The sequence below is a fragment of the Mustela erminea genome, chromosome 10 (assembly GCF_009829155.1).
Source record: "Mustela erminea isolate mMusErm1 chromosome 10, mMusErm1.Pri, whole genome shotgun sequence".
Classification (NCBI taxonomy): domain Eukaryota; kingdom Metazoa; phylum Chordata; class Mammalia; order Carnivora; family Mustelidae; genus Mustela; species Mustela erminea.
In genome coordinates, this window is record NC_045623.1 from 98,042,135 (window position 1) to 98,062,676 (window position 20,542).

General features: G+C 62.4%; 1 protein-coding gene and 1 non-coding gene across 4 annotated transcripts; one reads left to right on the forward strand and one right to left on the reverse strand.

Annotated features, from left to right (window-relative positions):
* The first annotated feature begins 1,641 nt into the window (after nt 1-1,641).
* ATP13A2 (ATPase cation transporting 13A2) lies at nt 1,642-20,321 on the forward strand. Of its 3 annotated transcripts, none has more exons than XM_032301738.1 (29): nt 1,642-1,896; nt 8,525-8,619; nt 8,740-8,922; nt 9,222-9,280; nt 9,458-9,569; nt 9,840-9,919; nt 10,650-10,727; nt 10,878-10,947; nt 11,658-11,792; nt 11,882-11,948; nt 12,027-12,158; nt 12,669-12,824; nt 13,303-13,413; nt 13,505-13,551; nt 13,641-13,829; nt 14,792-14,998; nt 15,459-15,554; nt 15,631-15,790; nt 15,870-15,990; nt 16,186-16,310; nt 17,035-17,195; nt 17,319-17,435; nt 17,582-17,661; nt 17,856-18,008; nt 18,099-18,195; nt 19,026-19,249; nt 19,354-19,505; nt 19,646-19,815; nt 19,900-20,321. In XM_032301738.1, exons 1-29 carry the CDS (start codon nt 1,887-1,889, stop codon nt 20,032-20,034), a joined length of 3,522 nt encoding a protein of 1,173 aa, XP_032157629.1. In that variant the 5' UTR covers nt 1,642-1,886; the 3' UTR covers nt 20,035-20,321. The 3 variants fall into 3 exon arrangements, with proteins under 3 accessions (XP_032157629.1, XP_032157630.1, XP_032157631.1); XM_032301739.1 differs by having other exon boundaries at nt 11,685-11,792; XM_032301740.1 differs by lacking the exon at nt 12,027-12,158.
* LOC116568391 lies at nt 8,306-8,436 on the reverse strand. The gene has a single exon (XR_004276598.1). It is a non-coding gene; the product is annotated as a small nucleolar RNA SNORA16B/SNORA16A family (small nucleolar RNA).
* Nucleotides 20,322-20,542: the final 221 nt, after the last annotated feature.

The following is a 20,542-nucleotide window of genomic DNA, read 5'->3' on the forward strand; positions in this document are numbered from 1 at the left end:
CTGGGTGGCTCAGTTGGTTGGACGACTGCCTTCGGCTCAGGTCATGATCCCGGAGTCCCGGGATCGAGTCCCGCATCAGGCTCCCAGCTCCATGGGGAGTCTGCTTCGCTCTCTGACCTTCTCCTCGCTCATGCTCTCTCTCACTGTCTCTCTCTCAAATAAATAAATAAAATCTTTAAAAAAAAAAAAATAGAACCCTGGGGGCGCCTGGGTGGCTCAGTGGGTTAAGCCTCTGCCTTTGGCTCAGGTCATGATCTCAGGGTCCTGGGATCGAGCCCCACATCGGGCTCTCTGCTCAGCAGGGAAATTGCTTCTCCCTCTCTCTCTGTGCTACTTGTGCCTCTCTGCCTACTTGTGATCTCTCTCTCTGTCAAATAAATAAATAAAATCTTAAAAAACAAAACAAAACAAAAAACAGACCCCTGGAGCGTCTCCAGTGCCACACTCCTGCACTCCACATGCCACCCATCAGAAAGTGCTGTCAGCGTTTGCTCCTTTAGCAAATGTCTGCATGCGTTCCTGCCATGTATCTGGTACTGTCAAGGCCTTCCCTGCTTTCCCTTCTGGAGTCTATCCTGCACCATTGCCCCCGCATCAAAGTTCTGGCTCCTTCCAGCCCTTTCCATGACAGCTTATTATTTCTGGAGTTTTCCTCTGCCTGCCTTTGGCTGCTCCCGGTGTCTGGCCCATTCACCGTCCTGTTCTCAGCTCCTAGAACAGTGTCTGGCATAGTGCAGGTCACGCTGGACGGATGATGAATAGGACCAGTCCTATCCTGGCCCTAATATGATCCTTCCCTGATTTGCCCCAGACCCTGGGGTCTTGGATTCACAGTCGGCCTTTGGAAGTCCTTAGTCCAGAAGCCACCAACCCCAGGTTAGGGGACACTGTGTCTGCACCTGTCAGGACAGGGCAGTGTGCTCCACACTGCATACAGGGACAAGGTGTCCTCCATACGTCCCACCTGTGCAGGGGTACCCGCAGTCACGCTGCGAGGCTTCTGGGAGCTAGGCTATCCCTCCGGCTCTCCCTCTGGCGTTTCAGATGCCTCCCATGCCTCACTGCAGAGGCTCCCCGTGTCCAGGCACATGTCGGAGTCTGTGAGTGTCTGCGCAGGTGTCTTCCTTCTTTGGCGTTTATCAAGCCGTGCCAGGTGCTGTCCCAAGTGTTTTACCTTTTCCCTCACGTGAGGCTCACAACTCTATGAGGCGGGCATCGCGGATGTCACTGCCATCGCCTAGGTTAAGAAAGGAGGCCCAGAGAGTTAGGTGACTTGCCCAAGGTCACACAGCCTGGAAAGGTGGAGGCCAGCCGAAAGCCGTAGGCAGACCTCTTAGCTACCGCGGTAGGCCGCTGGGGCTGACTCCGGTCTACAGGGCACCGAGCGGCGCTTGTCTCTGTGCTTCTGAGTGTCACAGCGCTGTTGTGTACGGTGCGTTGTCTCTACGTGTCACCTGTGTGTGTGACTCTGTATGCGTGTGTGTGTCCGAGGGCTGCTGTCTCATAGTGTGTGTCTGTGTGTTCTTGTGTCTGAGGGATGGGAGTCGCAGTCCCGGAGCGCGCCGCATCCAGGGTGTGTCTGTCGCCGGCGGGCGGCGCAGGCGGCTCGGACTACGAGTCCCGGCAGCCCGCGCGCGGGGCGGACGTGGGGCCGCAGTGGGCCGGGCGGGGCTTGGCGGCGCGCACACCCCGACTGCGGCACCTTCCCAGCCGCGCCAGCCGTCGGCTCCAGCAGGTGCCCCCGGCCGCCTCGCGCCCCCCGGACTTCCGCCCCACGCCCCCAGCCTCCTGCTCCCGCCTCGCGCCCCCGCTGCGGGGCATCGCGACGCCCGGGCCGGGGCCACGGGCCGCAGCGCCGGGGCCGGCGATGAGCGCGAGGAGCCGGCATGAGCGCAGGTGAGTGCGCAGCTCGGGCCGCCCGGGCCGCCCGGTACCGGGCGCGGTTCTTGGGCCTCCCGTCGTCGCGCCACGCGCCACCCCCACCGCAGGCTCGCGGGTCAGGGGAACAACCCTTGGGGGCATCCCCGCGCTCGTCCCCGTCCCCGCCCCCGTCTGGGGGAGTGGGCACGGGGCGTTCCCAGAGAGGACGGGAGCCCCGGGTATGGCGGGGCTTGGAACCGGCCCCTCCCCGCCTTCCTGCAGCCCTGGGCGCTGTGCAGGAGGGTGATTGGAGGTCCGCGGAGAAGGGGCGCGGGGAGATGCCCCACGCCCACTGGACTCCTTCCCGCAGTGACAGATGTCCAGGTCCGGGAAGAGCCATGGAGGCCGCTGCATCCGCAGCCTCTGGGTAGTACTCCCCTTGGATGAATGAATGAATGAATGAATGGGGGTTGGAGAAGCCAGGGCTCCCGGATCCCTGAGTCAGAGTGTCCCGGATGCAAGTGCCACTACTGATCTGCCTCAAGCCCCCAGAGGAAGCCTCGCAACACCCAGGTGTGAGGGCCACACTCTGCATGTTGCCCAGTCCAGACCCTGTGTCCCAGGCCCACCCTTTTCGGAGTCTAAATCCCACGGGCTGGGAATGGAGCCCGGAGACCTCTCTTCTCCAGGAGGGTCTCATCTCCATGGCAGTCACTCAGACCCCAGACCTCAGCAAAGCGCCCGCCGAAGGTTGAGCATCATCTACAGAGGCAGACCCCTCAGTTCTGCTCTTTCCCTCCCCGTCTTCCACCTCTCTCCCCCAACCCAACCCGAAGCTCAGTGTGCACCCTGGTGAGGGAGGGGGGAAAGCAGAGGAGAGAGGGCCTCTGAACTCCAGACCTAAGGCTCAGGTTACTACTCACAGGTTGTTCCTCACCCCCCTAGCCTGGCAGAGGAGAGGAGCCTCTCTGGCTGCAGGGGAGCACAGGCAAGGGAGGAGGCTCCCCTGCCACCCTGGGCCACTGCCAGGTCAGCTGCAGGAAGCTGGGCTTCCGCAGGAAACAAGAGGTTCTCAGATGGCTTTGACTGCAGCCCCTCCCCTCTGCAGTTGGTGGCATGGCCTCCGGGCTGTGGAGTCAGGGGAGGTTCAAGTCTAGTCTGGACCACCCGCAGCTGTGCGACCGTGGACCTATTAAGATGTGCCTCCTGGTAAATGGGATCCAAATCCATACTTTTCACGGGGTGGCTGTGAGGATGAACTAGGGAATGTGTTCATTCTGACCCACTCACTTCCAGCTTCTCCGCTTTCCGGCTGTCTGACTCTGGGCCAGGTACTTGGAAGTTCCGGCAGTTTCCCCTGCTGTCGAGAGAGCTGATTATAGCCCCTCCTCGGAGGGTGATGGGTGATCAGTCCCTGTTACTCAGAAGAGCAGTGCAGTCAGTGTGAAAAGTATTCTTCTTCCGCCTAGCCGGCTCGGCAGCCAGCCTGAGCTGGTGTTCCTGAAATATCAGACTCAGTCCTGACCTTCCTGCGCCATCCCTGGGGCCACTGAAATGTGCCTGGAGACAAACCAGCACTTCCTAGTGTTTTGACAGGGGTCATCCCGCAGGAGAGAGAGAGCGCTGAGCTTTGACCTTGCCGAGAGATTAGTTTTCCACAGACGTGACATCCTCCTTCAAGCCCCTCTTTTGTCCTTCCCCCCAAGGTGGACTCGGAGAGCATGCTCCCTAAAGAAGTGAGGGGTGTGTGATAGGCTGCAGGACACGGTCCCAGAGGGGACACTGTTGAGATCGAGGAGGAAGCAAGCAGATGAGGGTGGCACAAGGGACTTCCGGCAGGGCGCTTCCCGAAGAGGCTCGCCCCTCAGCATCTGGCTTCTGTGAGCGAGGTGTGCAGGTGTGCACACATTGGGGCTCATTTAGTAAATGGTTCCTGAGACCCAGCCACGTGCCAGGTACTGTGGGCAGGATGGGGACGCCTGGTCCGGCCCAATGGCATGATGGCTGCTGGTGGGTGTGGCCGAGGCCACACAGACCCTTCCCAGCTGTTAGACAAGTTGGAGGAGCAACTGCTTCTCCAAGACTCAGTCTTCTCACCTGTAAAATGGGATAAATGGCAGGGTGGTTGCAGATTGGCACGACCGAAGCGACCTGCTTCCAGGGGCCCAGCATGCCATGCAGGCTTCTTCCCCATGCCCTGCCCAGCAGCAAGCCGGGGAGAAGCCACCGAGGGGAGCAGGGGCACGGCGGTGGACTTGGACGGGCTGATGGGGACATGGAGGAGAGCCTGAGAAATGGGTCAGAGCCGAGCCACACCTCTGGCAGGGAAGCCAGCGGCTGCCCGTGAAACAGGCCCAGGCCTCTGGAGCATCCGCCTCCCCTGGGGCGGCCGCCGCTCATACCTCCTCGTGTGCCAGCTGCTCGGGGGTCTGCTCCTAGTGAGGGGAAATGGAAACCCAGAAATGTTAAGGCACTTGCCTCCCAAAACACAGCTTGCCTCTAAGAGAACCAGGGGCCCAGCGAGGAAGCCGTGAGGATGGGGGTGCCGTGGTTAGGAGCGTGGACCTGAGAGCCAGGCTGCCTCGAACCAGATCCTACCACTCACTGGCTCTGTGGCCCTTGGGCCCCTGGCTTCACCTCTCCCGGCCTCAGTTTCCTGATATGTACAATAGGGATACAGGTAGTACCTTCTTCATAGAGTGTGGGTGAGGAATAACTGAGTTGATGTATTGAAGCCCCTGGAACAGCACCTGGCCTGTGTCAACCCCTTAGAACCCCAAAGCCATGGAGACCCCCAAGACCAGCCCTCAGGGCCAAAACACGACCCATTATGCCCTGCTCGTGGAGCGGGTCTCTGGGGCCGGTGGAGGACTCTGGAAGAAAGGACAGCTGGGACTCCACTAGCAACTGGGCCACCGCAAGAGACGTCTGTGGCTTTTTGGTGGCAAGGACCTGAGAATCCAGCTTGCCAGGCTGTGTCACTTGCCCTGAAGGCCTGCTGCTCTCTCCCCCAGGCAGGGAGCCAGAGCGAGTCACCCCCTCCCAGGCTCCCGCAGCTGGCAGAGGGCCCTCTGCTGTGTGCTGTGCGCAGGCCGCTGTCAGGAAGGGAAGGAAATGCTTCCCTGACAAGCCACGCTCACAAGCTGGATGGGGCCAGGACCCGAGAGTTGAGAGGGGTCCCGGCGTCGGGTCTGTCAGAGCCTCAGGGAAGAAGGCGGATCTGGCCTGCCACTCCCGCTACCAGCCAGAGAACCCCCTGGTTGCAGGCTACAGGGGTGTGTGTGTGTGTGCGCGCGTGCGCGTGTGTGTGTGTGTGTCTGTGTGTCTGTGTGTGTGTCTGTGTGTGTGTGTTCTCACCAGGGACTGGCCTCTTCCTGGAGCTGGTGGCTCTGTTTGTTCTCTGAGTCACCCGAGAGGACTGGGAGGGCCTGGCCGGAGGCGTGGCTTGGGCTGTTGAATCATGAGTTCAGAGAGGTCTGGGGAGGTGAGGCCATGAGCCCTGGTAGCCCACTCGGCCCCCGTAAAGAGCAGGATCCGGCTCCCAGGTCCTGGCCCCCCCATTTACTGGGTGGGGTGGGGGGGTCTTTGTCTCTCTGAGCCTCTGTTCCTTCATTTGTAAAATGAGAGAAAGGAGTCCCCCTCCTCGTATTGCCGGAGGGTTAAATGAGCTAATTCGTCTGGAGGCTAAGAGTGGGTCTTGTCACTGGGAAGTGCTTAATGGCTGTTGGCAGCTCTGATTACGGTCATTACCGTTGTAATTATGGTCACCATCGTTATGTGGAGATGTGGGGACTGTGTGGGGAGAGCACAGACTCTGCCTGGTCTGATGGGGACAGGAGGCCCCAGTGCTCAGGCATTCCCCGGTGGTGCAGCAGAAGGATAAAACCAACGTTGGAGTCCACCCGCCTGGACTTGCATCCTGACACGGCCGTGTCCTTGCTGTGTGATCTTGGCCAAGTTGCTCAACCTCTCTGAGCCTCATTTTCTTCTATAAAAAGGAGATAATAATGGAGTTCATAAAAAGGAGATAATAATGGAGTTCATGCGGCAGGGTTGGTGTGTTAACCGCATTTAAAAGGGCCAGGAGCAGAGCCTGCTCACAGTGGGCTTTTGGAAGTGTCCTGAACGCTGCGGGGAAGCCCAAGTGTTTGGGAACAAAGCAGCTGAGGGGCTGGGGATGTTGTGACAGTGGCAGTGGCCTGGGACACTCTGGGCTTGTTGGTGGAAACTTTTAGGTCAGGGCTCTGCAGGGCCCTGGCTGGGGAGGGGAAAGGGCAGGAGCTCAGAAACCTGGCGCCTGCCCCCACCTGCCAGGCGCGCCCATCCCTAAGTGAAGCCAGAGGCTCCTGTGAAGCCTGTAGGTGCCCAGCACTGCTGCCATCACTCCCAAAGTTCTGGGGATGAGCCCAGGCACCTGCGGGTGTCTCAGGGAATAGTGAGCCCAGGTCTTCCATAGCCCCAGCACGCTCACTGTCCGCCTGCCCTGCCAGGACCACAGCTCTGCCTTAGGGGAGACAGGAGGAAACAGAATTTCTGCAATAGAGCGTCAGTTTTCTGATCTGTACAATGGGGGTGATAGGCCTTACCCACAGAGGGTTAAGTAAGGAACCCTGGTGCGTGCTCAGCTGGGACATAGCGGCTTCTGTCCTCGGCTCACCCCTCCCCTCTCCCCCCTGCCCCTCCACACTGGCTGAGCTCCTCCGTCCCCCATCCCACCTTGAGAGTGGGGGCCCCTTTCCTGGCTGCTGTCAAAGGCAGGCCTGACATCTCCTCGGTCCAGACTCGTCTTCTCAGCATCTCCTTGCTGCCAGGACTCTGCTGGGCACCGGAGTTGAACAAGGATAAGCAGCCCTGATCTGTGCCCTCTGGGTGGGGCCCGGATGCAAAAGTGGGCCTTAGAGCTCCCAGGAAGCAGATAGCTGGGTGTGTGAGGGCTGTGGAAGCTCAGGGCGCTCACCAGGCCCTGTCCACCCACACCCACACCCAGCCAGGGATAACCAGACACACAAGGGAACAAGACACTGTGAGCGAGAACCCCGGAACAGTCAGATAACAGACCCGTGAAGCCTTGAGCCATTGAGTCTATCAGACCAGTTTATAAAGTTGCAGTGGTTTTGGTTTTGGTTTTGGTTTTTATTTAGATTTCATTTATTTATTTGACAGAGAGAGCAAGCAAGAGCCCCAGAGCACAAGCAGGGGGAGGGGCACAGAAGCAGATTCCCTGCTGAGCAGGGATCTCTGCATCTCAGGATCCTGACCTGAACCAAAGGCAGATGCTTAACCTCCTGAGCCACCCAGGCGCCCCCTAGCGATGCTTTTCTTCTTTTTTACTTCAAGTCTTCCTTGGTCCTGCCAGCATTAGCAGAAATACAGAGGTCATGGTTTTCCATCTAAAATATCCCGTGGTGGCGCACCTGGGTGGCTCAGTGGGTTAAGCCTCTGCCTTCGGCTCAGGTCATGATCTCAGGGTCCTGGGATCGAGCCCCGCATCGGGCACTCTGCTCAACGGGGAGCCTGCTCCCCACCCCCCCTGCCTGCCTCTCTGCCTACTTGTGATTTCTCTCTCTGTCAAATAAATAAATAAAATCTTTAAAAAATAATAAAAATAAAATAAAATAACCTGTGGTCTTCCCGCTTGCCTCATTCCCATAGTGTTCCTCTCCCAAGTGTAAGCCCATAATCACAGGTGAAGACCGCTTTCCTGGCCATGACCTCGTTCTAACGGCCAGCTCCAGCAACAAGCTGGGGTCTTCAGTCTTCAGAATCAGGCACCACCGGGAAACATGGGGGCAGCCAGGTCCCAAGGTGGTTGTGTCCCTTCGCGGCCGTGGCCCCAGGATCCTCACTCAACCAGAAAAGCACCACTTTGGTTCCTGCCAGAACCTTTGTCTCACCCAGCTACAAATACCACTGTCTTGAATAGTCTTATAGTCCCTTTCCTGGGCTCTTCTGCATCAAAGATTTGACCGCCTTTGGTCCTGGTACCGACACCTGAAGCTTTTCAGGGCAAGGACCCAAAACACTGCAAAGACCTGTGCCACCTGCCACCGCATTTTTCCAGTTTGCGTGTCCAGACGGCTCCCATCTGCCTCTCAGTGCTGGTCCTTGGTCTCAGCAGGCTACTTCTCAAGAGCTCTGCTCTGATAACTGTAGGCAAGACCCCATCAATGGAACCTTTCTGCTGGTTTCTGGGAACATGCCAGGTTTTTTTGTTTGAGAGAGAAAGAGAGAGTGCGGTGGGTGGGGAGGGCAGAGGGAGAGAGAGCCCCAAGCAGGTTCCACACCCAGAACGGAGCCCGACACAGGGCTTGATGCCACGACCCTGAGATCATGACCTGAGCTGAAATGGAGAATTGGATGCTCCGTTGGCGGAGCCACCCAAGCGCCCTGCGTGTCAGTTTTAAGAAAGCGCTCTCTCCGAACCTGAGAAACGGCAGGCAGTGGGGACTGTCTTTTCCCCAAATGTTGCAGGTCAGTTATAGCAAGCAGGACAGCAACGTCCAGAACAGTCCCCGCTGGCTCCTTCCTGACCACCGCTGCTGCGCGGAAGCCACCGCAACTTTGATAGGGGCCACAAAATGCCGATGCTGATGCTAATTTTGTTTGAAGACAGGAGAGAGGGAGGAGCGCCCCCCACCATGACCTCTCTCCTTTGTGCCCACAGACAGCAGCCCTCTCGTGGGCAGCACGCCCACCGGCTATGGGACCCTGACGATAGAGACATCTGTAGATCCCCTCAGCTCCTCAGTTTCATCCGTGGTAGGTGGGCCCGGAGCCCCTGCACCCCCTGGGCCCCGCCCCCCCACCTGGCCCCGCCCCACTCTTCCTCCCAGCCCTCGCCCCGCCCCGCCCCCACAAGGCCTGTCTGTCGCCCCGCAGAGGCTCAGCGGCTACTGTGGCAGTCCCTGGAGGGTCATAGGCTATCACATCGTGGTCTGGATGATGGCGGGGATCCCTTTGCTGCTCTTCCGCTGGAAGCCGGTGTGGGGGGTGCGGCTGCGGCTCCGGCCCTGCAACCTGGCCCGCGCAGAAACACTCGTCATCGAAATAAGAGACAAAGAGGTGAGGCGGCCTTGTGCTGGAGAGAGTGGCGCTGGGGCAGGGTCGGACAGGGTGGGGGTGGCAGGGGATCAGGCGTGGAGTCGCAGCCCCATCCGCCCACTGACTTTCTGTGGGACCGCATGCAGGCTGTCATTTCTGGATCTCCGCTTTCCCATCTGAGCAGTGGGCAGAAGGGGAAGAGGGTGGCTCCTAAGGGGATCACCTAGGTCCTTGATCCCGGGCAGGGGCCACCAGGTGGCGGGGTGGGACGTGGGAGCGGGGGAGTCTCTCCTAGTAGCAAGTCCAAACGTCTGTTCCAGGATAATTCGTGGCAGCTGTACACTGTGCAGGTGCAGACTGAGGCCGTCAGCGAGGGCAGGTGAGATAGCCCCGTCACCCCTCCCAGAAGCCCCTGCTCCCCGCTCGCTCCTGTCCACAAGCCTCCGAACAAAGGCAGCAGTGCCTCCCACCCCGGGGCAGGGGCTGAGGCTCCACGGGGTGGGGAGGTGCTGCATCAGCTTCCAGACCTCCCCAAGCATCTCCGTACTCCTCCCAGCCTGGAGCTGCCTGCACAGGGCCCGGAGGACGGCCGGAGCCAGGCGGCGGTGGGGACGGTACCAGAGGGTGCGTGGAAGGACACTGCCCAGTTCTGCAGGAGCAAAGAGGCAGTGAGTGGACAGCTGGGTTCTGGGCAAGTCCTTAACCCTCCCTGGGCCTCAGTTTCATGCTCTGTACAATGGGAGGGTGGAACGCCACATTCCCCGGGCACCTCCAGTTCCATTGTCCCCAATGTCCCCAGTGTCCAGGATGCTCACCCGACCACCTTAACACACCCAAACCTCCCTGCCTCTTTCCCGTGACTCTGGCCTCTTCCCCCGCTCTGCCCCCGGCCCCCCTCCTCCTGCGGCTGCCCCCAGCCTCCTCTCTCTCCTGCCCAGCACCGGACGCTGCGGTACTACCTCTTCAGAGGGCAGCGCTACGTCTGGATCGAGAGCCAACAGGCCTTCTGCCAAGTCAGGTGAGGGTCAGGGCTGTGGCCTGGCATGAGCGCCCCGCTCAGCCGTGCCCCTGCGACGCGAGCCAGTCACTGAGCCTCCCCAGGCCCCGGGGTCTTTGTCTGTAACCAGGGCATAGAGAGAATCCCTGCCTCCTCAGGCTTTTTTGAGGGGGCAGCACGTAAACACATAAGCTTCGCCCAAAGTTTGGCTCAGCCTGGTGGAAACGCTGACTCAGACCTCAGGCTCTGGACTCGGACCGTCCGTCTGGGGGCTCGTCCCTGCTCTGCCGCCTCCCAGGTGCTTGGTAGACGGAGCTGCGTCTGCAGAGGTGGGTGCCACGGGGACGTGGGGATGCACCAGCCACGTGCTTTGTGTGGCTTCTCACCCCCCGCCGGAACCCTACGTGGCAGGTGCTGTCACCATCCCCGCGCTGCAGGTGAGGCAGCAGGCGCAGAGAGGTTAAGTCACCTCCGGAAGCATTGTCGTTGGAGAATCCCCCTGTCGCTCAGTAACAGCGATTCTTGTCACTCTTCGTTATTCTCATCCTCACCCGGTGTTCTTCTGCGGCGAGGTGGTTTGGGGCCCGATCAGACGGGCAGGAGAAGGTTAAACCCAGAGTCAATGAGGGACTTGCCCCCACCCCCCCGGCCCAGGAGCTCAGTGGCCCAGAAGGGGCCTGGAGCCCCGAGTCCCATGGGGCAGGGAGGCAGCGTCGCCCACATGAGTTCCCCGCCCCCGCCCCGCCCCCAGCCTGCTGGACCGCGGCCGCACCTGCAACGACATCCGCCGCTCCTGCTCCGGCCTCAGCCTCCAGGACCAAACCGTGAGGTGGGCACCGCCCCGCACACGTGGTCTTCCGGTCCCCTGCCATCTCCGGGCCTCGGCTCCCCGGGCGGTAAGATGAGGAGCTCTGTCGCGCTTGGAGGGTCCGGCTGCCGCTGCGCTCTCCATCTCTTCGCCTGGCCGCTTCTCTTACAGGAAGACCGTCTACGGCCCCAACGTGATCAGTGTCCCGGTCAAGTCCTATCCCCAGCTGCTGGTGGACGAGGTAGGGCTGGCCCTGGGCCTCGCCCCAGCTCTGGCCTGGCTTGACTGTGTGACCTTGGCCGGGGGCTTGCTGTCTTAGGGTCACTTGATAGGGACTCTCCCCTCCTCCACAAGGGAGAGTCTCCTCAAACCCAGGCGCATCCACTCAGCCCAAGGAATTGGAGGCTGGGGTCTGGGCTGGTGCTGGGAGTGGAGGCCAGGAGGCCAGGCCACAGAGCCCGGGCCTTGCTGCCCCTGAGCCACCTTGACCCTCTGGCGGCCACACAAGTAGAGGCACTCAGTTCACATGCTAAGATCCCAAGCTTCAGAGGGGTGATGTGGCGTAGGGGACAGAGAGGAGCCAGTGACGCAGACACCCTAGAAGACACTGGGCATCCCAGCGCTCTGAGCCAGAGGCAGACGCCCACGAGAGGGAGACTGGCTCCTGGAGTCGGGCCTGATGGGAACCCCAGGCAGCCCCTGGGGAGCTGTGTGGTTCGGGGCCAGTGACTGGAGGAGCCTTCTTTGCCTCAGTGCTCTCATCTGTAAAATAGAACTTGGAATTGTCATCACCACCGGATGACCCTTAGAGGACGGGCTTAGCGGGGGCCTGGCATCTACATGCCTGTGTCCTCTTCAGATCCAAGAAGCCGGAGGCTCCAGGGATGTCTGGAGGGGCTTAGCCACCCCGGGGACGCGGGCCCTGATGCTGCCTCCCCGCCCCTCCCCCAGGCACTGAACCCATACTATGGGTTCCAGGCCTTCAGCATCGGGCTCTGGCTGGCCGACCGCTACTACTCGTACGCCCTGTGCATCTTCCTCATCTCCACCGCGTCCATCTGCCTGGCGATCTACAAGACCAGAAAGGTGGGTGGGGGCGGGGCGGGGGATGGGGCAGGTGGGCCCCCCATGGGGCCGCCGCCTGCCACTCCCTACGTGCCCCCCTTTGCCCACAGCAAAGCCAGACTCTGAGGGACATGGTGCAGCTGTCGGCGCGAGTGTGTGTGTGCCGGCCCGGGGGAGGTGAGAGCAGGGAAAGGGAAGCTCCAGGAGGTGGCTGGGGGTACCCTGGGCCGTGCTGAGGCCCCCGCTTGCCTGCAGAGAAGGAATGGGTGGACTGCAGCGAGCTGGTACCCGGAGACTGCCTGGTGCTGCCCCAGGAAGGCGGGCTGGTGCCCTGCGACGCAGCCCTGGTGGCCGGCGAGTGCGTGGTGAACGAGAGCGCTCTGACAGGTCAGCGGCCGCCCCCAGCTCCTGCCCCTGCCATCAGGCCCCTGGCCTCGCAGCAGCACTCTGAGGTTCTTTGTCCCCTTTTGCTCTCTGGAGTTGCTGATCCTACACCCCTCGGGCGCTCAGGGCTTCCGAGAAGTTGAGCGCTCCTGCTCCCGCCCCTGCCCCTGCCCCTGGTGTGTTGCTTTGAGTTATAAAAATAATACTGCTTGTTATAAAATAATCTCAACAGAGTAAGAACGTCTTCCCCACGCCCCCTCCCCTGGCTGGGTGCAGGCGTGCGCACCCACACTGTCGGGCTCCCCCTGGTACCTGGCTGGCACACCTCTTTCCGCGTTGTCTGGCTGTGTCGTTATGTCCTTTGCCCTGAGCCTCAGTGTCCCTTTCTATAAAATGGGGGCAGTGACTTCCGCACGTATGGTTACAAGAGTTAAGTGTGCTTAACCCTTGTCTGGGTGGTGGGGAGGGATGGCGTGGAGGCCCCTCACGGGCTTCCTACCGCATCCCTCCCAGGGGAGAGCGTCCCAGTACTAAAGACAGCCCTGCCGGAGGGACCCGTGCCCTACTGCCCAGAGACCCACCGGCGGCACACGCTCTTCTGTGGGACCCTCGTCCTGCAGGCACGGGCGTTCGTCGGACCCCACGTCCTGGCAGTGGTGACTCGAACAGGTGGGGGTCAGGGAAGCAGGGAGGGACAGGGAGGGATGCCGGGCTCACGACCCTGGGCAGGGCAGGAGAGTCCCACCTCCCAGCTTGGGGTTGGCCGGACGACGTGGTCAGGGATGTGACCAGCAAGTGGGAGCCCAGCCCTTAGGACAGAAATAGCCCTGTACGACTCTGAGAGGTTCTTGTCACGTGGGGATGGGACCTAGTGTCCCCCAGTCTGAGTGTTTCAGCAGAAGCCACATACCTGGATTTTAAGTGAAACCGCCCACTTTATAGATGGTGTCCAGTCATTCTGTTTCCACTAAACCCCGTGAGGGCTGGGCAAGGTGTGTGGGCCATCATGAGTCACCCCAGCCTGGATGATTTCTCATCCCAGGAGCAGTGTCTCACAGCCCCCAGGTGTGGGGTAGGGCAGGGGCTGGGAGGAGGGCCTGCCCTGACGCTTACCCTCCCCACTCCACCCCTCCCCGGCTCCTCCCAGGGTTCTGCACAGCAAAAGGAGGTCTGGTGAGCTCCATCTTGCACCCCCGGCCCATCAACTTCAAGTTCTACAAACACAGCATGAAGTTCGTGGCTGCCCTTTCAGTCCTGGGTGAGCTGGGGGCCCCCTGCCTCCCTTGGCTGGCCCCACCCCCCAAAGCCCCGCCCCCAAATCGGACTGAGTCCCCTGCTGTTCTCCCCAGCTCTCCTCGGCACCATCTACAGCATCTTCATCCTCCACCGCAACCGGGTGAGCCTCGGGGCCCCGGGGAGGGGCGGGGACCACCGGTGGGGACCTGGGCCGGCCTGGCCCTTGGTGCTCACCGTGCCTCCTGCCAGATGCCGCTGAATGAGATCGTGATCCGGGCTCTGGACCTGGTGACAGTGGTGGTGCCCCCTGCCCTGCCGGCCGCCATGACCGTGTGCACACTCTACGCCCAGAGCCGGCTCCGGAGTCAGGGCATCTTCTGTATCCACCCGCTGCGCATCAACCTGGGGGGCAAGCTCCAGCTGGTGTGTTTTGACAAGGTGGGGGCCTCAGGGCGGGGGCCAGGGACTCTACCACGACCAGGTCCCTACACCTGTATACCTCAGCTGGCAACCTTGACCGAGGGCAAGCTCGGTACCAGATCCTGTCCTGGGGCGGAAATGCTCAGAGACCCCGCCCCCTGCCCCCTCCCACGCATGTCCGGCTCAGGGTCTGGCAGACAAAGCCCAGACCATCTGAGGTCATTTAGTCACTCCCTGGGGCTTCTCTCAGCACTGAGACCCAGCAGAGACCCCCACAGGGTGATGTCACCCCCACCAGAATGAGTGACTTGGGGGGCACAGGGAGTTGCAGGTGGTGATGGGTTTGGAGAAGGAACTGAACAGGGTCACGTGAGAGGGTGGTACCGTGGGTCACGTGAGAGGGTGGTACCATAGGGTCCCTCCCTTCAGGACATGGCATCTAGGAAGGCTCCTTGTGACCTCGGGGCAGGGGTGGGGGCTCTTCCTGGAGACTTGAGGCAAGGGGAAGCAGGGGCTGGGGAGCAGTCAGCCTGGCTCCTTGGAGGAACAGACCTGGGGCACAGCGAGCAGGGGGTAAGGGGCCAGGCCGAGGCAACTGGGGCCCTGGTCAGGCAGAGGCTGGTGAGCCCCGTTGAGGAGTTCGGACCTTAATGATTCTGAGGGCACTGGGGGCCACAGGGAGTTTTGAAACAGTGTGGCCAGGCCTCCTTCCTGGCTTCCCATCAGACAAGTGATGGGGGGGTAACAGAGTGGTCATGGGTAGGAGCCCAGAGCAGGGCCAGAAGACTTCCTGGAGGCAGTGGTGCCATACAGGAGGTGGGGGTTGGGGAGGGCCACCCTGGCAGAGAGACCGCTTCTGGCTCCTGCACAGGCTCCCCGGCTTCCCACGGCCCCCACCTGGCCTGGGGTGGGGGCGCCCCACGCAGGCACACACAGCTCCTCCCGGGACTCATCACTGGCCTATCCCTTGCCCCCTGCAGACGGGCACCCTCACGGAGGACGGCTTGGATGTGATGGGTGTAGTGCCCCTGAAAGGGCAGGCGTTCCTGCCTCTGGTGCCAGAGCCCCGCCGCCTGCCCATGGGGCCCCTGCTCCGAGCGCTGGCCACCTGCCATGCCCTCAGCCGGCTCCAGGACATCCCCGTGGGCGACCCCATGGACCTCAAGATGGTGGAATCGACTGGCTGGGTGAGGAGGCCGAGCAGGTCAGCCCCTGGCTCTGGGCAGCTGGGCTCTCACTGGCCCCGCCTGGTCCTCATGCCAGGACGTTGGGTGGCATCATTGTGCCACCATCATTAACAACAATGGCCCGGGCCACGTGGGAGCCCCCACCTGGTGTCTGCGCTCTGCAGTGCAGGCCTTGGCTCGCGCTCCCCTGGAGCCCTGGAGGGAAGCTTCCAAACCTGCCCCAGAGGGAGGAAGCAGAGGCTGAGGGAGAGTCGGAGTGACTTGTCCAAGGTCCCCCTGCAGCTTGTGAGCGGCAAAGCCAGGGTTTGAACTGGGGTCCTTCCGACTCCACAGCCCGTGACTTCCGCTCTCCCACGAAGGAGGGCTTCCAGGAGGCTAACTTGAGTCTCCCGCCGCCTCCCTCGGTGGGCCCAGCCACTGCCATCCCGGCGGAGGCCAACCTTCCCTGCCTGCCTCCCAGGTCCTGGAGGAGGGGCCGGCTGCCGACTCGGCCTTTGGGACGCAAGTCTTGGCGGTGATGAGACCCCCACTCCAGGAGCCCCAGCTGCAGGGAGTGGTGAGTCATGGTGGGGTGTGGGGGGGAGGGGCGGGCTCCCTGCGCCGGCCCTTCAGCTGCCCCCCCATCTCTGCAGGAGGAGCCCCCAGTACCCGTCAGCATCCTCAGCCGCTTCCCCTTCTCGTCAGCCCTGCAGCGCATGAACGTGGTGGTGGCGTGGCCTGGAGCCGCGCAGCCCGAGGCCTACGTCAAAGGCTCCCCTGAGCTGGTGGCAGGCCTCTGCAAGCCCGAGACAGGTGAAGGGGGCAGGCCGCTGCGACCCGAACGGGGTGAGCCCCCGACCCTTGTCCCGGTGACACCTGCCTCTCTCCGCAGTGCCCCCAGACTTCGCCCAGAGGCTGCAGAGCTACACAGCTGCTGGCTACCGCGTGGTGGCCCTCGCCAGCAAGCCGCTGCCCGTGGCACCCAGCCTGGAGGCTGCTCAGCAGCTGACGAGGTGGGCTATCCCCCACCCCCTGGGGACTGGGCCTCTGGCCCTGGCGTAGCCGGAGCAGGGGGGTCCTCTCTGCTAGGAGCCCCCAGGGTGGCCGGGGACAGGGGCAGGGTGTTAGGGGAGAGAGCCTTGCCCAGAGGCAGGGACAGGGTCCTGAGCCACCCTGTGACCTCCGACCTGGGTCCGCCCACCCTCCAGGGACACCTTGGAGAGGGAGCTGAGCCTCTTGGGCCTGCTGGTCATGAGGAACCTGCTGAAGCCGCAGACCACAGCAGTCATCCAGGCTCTGCGGAGGACCCGCATCCGTACCGTCATGGTGACAGGTGCCTGTGGGCCACAGGCTGGCTTGGGAGGGTGGCATTCCCCTCCACCATCATGGACAGAGGCACCCCTTCTTTTCGGATCCCTGCCTCAGGCCAGGTCCCTTCTAGATGTCTCATGGGTCTTCACGGGATCCCTCCCAAGTGGCCCTTGTCCTTCCGCTTGATAGATAAGGACGGTGAGGCCCCGGGGAGTAGAATGACCTCTAGGCACCCCCCAACCCCTGCCTTCATCCTCCCTATGCACCCCCCCACCTCCCCACCCCCAGGCTAAGCAGCCTGGGGTCCAGCCTCTTGCCTGCGATGACGTGGCTTCTCTGGGTTCCAGTGCCCCCTGTAGGAAATGGGGGGAATTATGTCACCCTGGAAAGTGGTGACAGTTTTATGGAGCAAGAAAAAGATTCTAGCTAGGGTGACGCTGAGGGGCCTGGTGGGTCTGTGTCTTTCTCCTTGTCCTCCCCACTCTGGAGTGCTTGCACACACCTTCCAGAAAGTCTTGCAGCACTAAGTAGGGTATGTGGGACATTAGCCCTGATCTCCACTTTCTCCTAAGTCCTTCGATGCCTGGTTTTAGAGGTGATGAAGGCGGGTTCAGAGCCGTTGATGAACCTTCCTGAGTCATGGCAGACAGCGTGTCTGGCCTCAGTGTTCCCATCCGTTAAGTGTCAGGGTGAGGACAGCCCTCCCGGACAGCAGCTGGGCCCTGACCTTGTCCCCATGCTCCTAGGGGACAACCTGCAGACAGCAGTCACGGTGGCCCAGGGCTGCGGCATGGTGGGCCCCCGGGAGCATCTGTTTATCATCCATGCCACCCCCCCGGAGCGAGGCCAGCCTGCCTCCCTTGAGCTCCTGCCGTTGGAATCCTCCGCAGCTGTGAACGGGGCTAAGGTGAGGCTGAGCCAGGGTTCCAGCCACACGCCCCACCAACAACCCCGCCCTGTGCTACCTGACCCCGGCCCCAGTGCTCCGGTGTGGGCAGGGGAAGCTGAGCTGAGCTTCCTGGGCCCCCAGGATCCTGATCAGGCCTCCAGCTATACCGTGGAGCCGGACCCCCGATCCAGCCACCTGGCCCTCAGCGGGTCCACCTTTGGTGTCCTTATGAAGCACTTCCCCAAGCTGCTGCCCAAGGTAGGGCTGCCCTCCCTACCCCCCGAGCACCCCCTACCCCCCAGCACCCCTGGTCGTCCTAAGCCTCCCCGTGCTCCGCCCCCTCCTCACAGCTCCGACCCCCACGTGGCAGCTGCCTTAGCCTCTCCCTCCTCCTGTGCTCTCAGGTCCTGGTCCAGGGCACGGTCTTCGCCCGCATGGCTCCTGAGCAGAAGACAGAGCTGGTGTGTGAGCTCCAGAAACTCCAGTACGTACCAGTAGGCGGGAGGTGGGGCTAGCGGGTCAGGCTGGGGGGATAGGGATGGGGGTGGGGGTGCCCACGTCCCACCGCAGGCTTCAGGAGTCATCTTCACCCTCGGGAGGACCCCAGCAGGCTCTCCCGGAGCCCCTGCGACATCCCGGGCCCCAGGCGGGCTCCAGACAGGCCGCTCCTCTGTGCAGGTACTGCGTGGGCATGTGCGGGGACGGTGCCAACGACTGCGGGGCCCTGAAGGCGGCGGACGTGGGCATCTCGCTGTCCCAGGCTGAGGCCTCGGTCGTCTCGCCCTTCACCTCAAGCATGGCCAGCATCGAGTGTGTGCCCATGGTCATCAGGTGAGGTGGGCAGGGGCCGGTGGGGGGTGGGGGTGCCCTCGGGGCCCGTCAGCCAGCCTGGGCCCGCTGACGCCCCAGCCCTGCACCCAGGGAAGGCCGGTGTTCCCTCGACACCTCGTTCAGCGTCTTCAAGTACATGGCTCTGTACAGCCTGACCCAGTTCATCTCCGTCCTGATCCTCTACACGGTGAGTGGGGCAGAGCCCGCTGCCTGGACCAGGCCCAGAGACGGGACACTCAGCCCCATGCCTGGAGCCCAGCAGCTTCTGGAATGGATGGTGTGGCCTCAGATCCCGCTCTGCCACGCTCTAGCCGCGTGGCTTGGACAATTCCTGAGCCTTGGGTGGTGGCACAGAGTAGGTCCTCAGAAACAGGGACAGTTGTCCTATGCTAACATGTCATCCCTGTCCTCAGGAGCTCTTGTCTGCGGGGGAGACCGAGACAGAGCCCAAGCAGGGACGGAGGCAGGAGTTGCACAGAGCCAGGGCCGCTGCTCCTGTCCCACTGTCCCATCCGTTTCCCCACTCGCTCTGGTCCAGACTTGGTCCATCGCGTCTACTCAGAGAGTATCTCCCAGCTTTGCTCTGAGTGCACGTGGCTTGGCCCCATGGAAAGCAGGCGACGGGGTGGGGTGGGGGGCAATGCAGATCTCGAGCTGGCTGGCATCTGTCCCTGCCTCCACCAAGAACTGTGTCCTCTGGTGACCAGAGGCCCCGCAAGGCAGAGCCTGAGCACCCTCCCACTGGGAGCTTCCTGTGGACAGGAGGAACTGACCCCATTAGGTTTAGGTGTCCGAAGGGTCAGCAAGAATGGCTTCTCCCTCACGCTGGAAGGGGGCTCCCTGAAGCCAGCACGCATCTCCCCCATCAGACTCGATTTCCCCAGAAGCAGGAGGGCGCTGCCCACCCCGTCCCCAGTTGGGCTGCTGGGCAGGAATCCGGCCTTCCCCATCAGACTCTCGAGGGCAGGGCCGGTGCCTCCCTGCCATCTTCCCGTGCCCTCCCTCCCCTGCCGGCAGATCAACACCAACCTGGGGGATGTGCAGTTCCTGGCCATCGACCTGGTCATCACCACCACAGTGGCCGTGCTCATGAGCCGCACGGGGCCGGCACTGGCGCTGGGGCGGGCACGGCCACCCGGGGCCCTGCTCAGCATCCCTGTGCTGAGTAGCCTGCTGCTGCAGGTGGCCCTGGTGGCCGGCGTGCAGCTGGGGGGCTACTTCCTGACCGTGGCCCAACCCTGGTGAGTAGGGAGCCCGGCTCCCAGATCCCCCACCCCAGCCCCCGCCCCATCCCCTGCGCATGTGCTGCCTGACCCCCCATCTTCGCACTGACCGCCCCCCCCAGGTTTGTGCCTCTGAACCAGACCGTGCCCGCGCCAGACAACCTGCCCAACTACGAGAACACAGTGGTCTTCTCTCTGTCCAGCTTCCAGTACCTCATCCTGGCTGCAGCCGTGTCCAAGGGGGCGCCCTTCCGCCGGCCGCTCTACACCAACGGTGCCACCGCGAGGCTGGGCCGGTGTGGGTGGGGGAGGGACGGGCTGCGGTGGCCTGGGGTGGCGGACTCTCCCCTCCGGACATGCGTGGGAGGGGGCAAGGGCCCCCCCCCCCCGCCTGATGCGCACCCTCACCCCCAGTGCCCTTCCTGGTGGCCCTGGCGCTCTTGGCCTCCATCCTGGTGGGCCTCCTCCTGGTCCCTGGCCTCCTGCAAGGTCCGCTGGCGCTGAGGAACATCGCCGACACCTGCTTCAAGCTGCTGCTGCTGGGCCTGGTGGCCTTCAACTTCGTGGGGGCCTTCATGCTGGAGGTGGGGCTCACCCTGGGTTGGGGAAGGAGGGGGGTTTCAGGGATGGGCCACAGCCGCCCTCTGCACCCTCGATGTCGTCCGCAGAGCGTGCTGGACCAGTGCCTCCCGGCCTGCCTGCGGCGGCTCCGGCCCAAAAGGGTCTCAAAGAAGCGTTTCAAGCAGCTGGAGCGGGAGCTGGCCGAGCAGCCCTGGCCGCCGCCCACCGGGCCGGTGAGGTAGTGCAGGCCTCTCGGTCCCCGGACACTGGACACTGGACTTCCCTGCCTCTGAGCCACCACCCGGGATGCATCTCCAGAGACGCCACTGCCGTCGCTGCCGCGGCCCGGAGGTTGGCAGACGTCATCCTCCTGCCCCGAGTCTGCCCGGCCCAGCCTGCCCTGCCGTCCGCTGGGGAAATGCTGTTGTTGCCCCCGACTTCAGACGCCCGTGTAGAGATGACAGCCGCCAGCCCGCCTCGGGGCCGCTGTCGGTGTAGCAAATAAAAGTCAAAATATTTTCCTGGTGCAGCCTGTCTCCCACGTGGTGCCACGGACTGGGTGTCTGGTGCGGGGAGGCCCCAGTGCGTGTCTGCTCCTGGCACCCCTGACTTTTCAGATTCTGGGCGACCCCCTTCTCGGGGCCTCCGTGTGTTCATCGGACAGACATGGTGTTTCCGGGTTGAGCGCATGCCTGGTGCCCCGTTAATCACCTTGTGTGTGGCGTCCTTCAGTCCTTATCACTAAAGCAT

Bases quoted from the DNA above. Each gene is read 5' to 3' on its own strand.
- ATP13A2 (XM_032301738.1), top strand. The intron at 9,920-10,649 runs GTGAGGGTCAGG...CCCCGCCCCCAG, and splicing joins CAGGCCTTCTGCCAAGTCAG to CCTGCTGGACCGCGGCCGCA. The intron at 17,436-17,581 runs GTAGGGCTGCCC...CTGTGCTCTCAG, and splicing joins TCCCCAAGCTGCTGCCCAAG to GTCCTGGTCCAGGGCACGGT.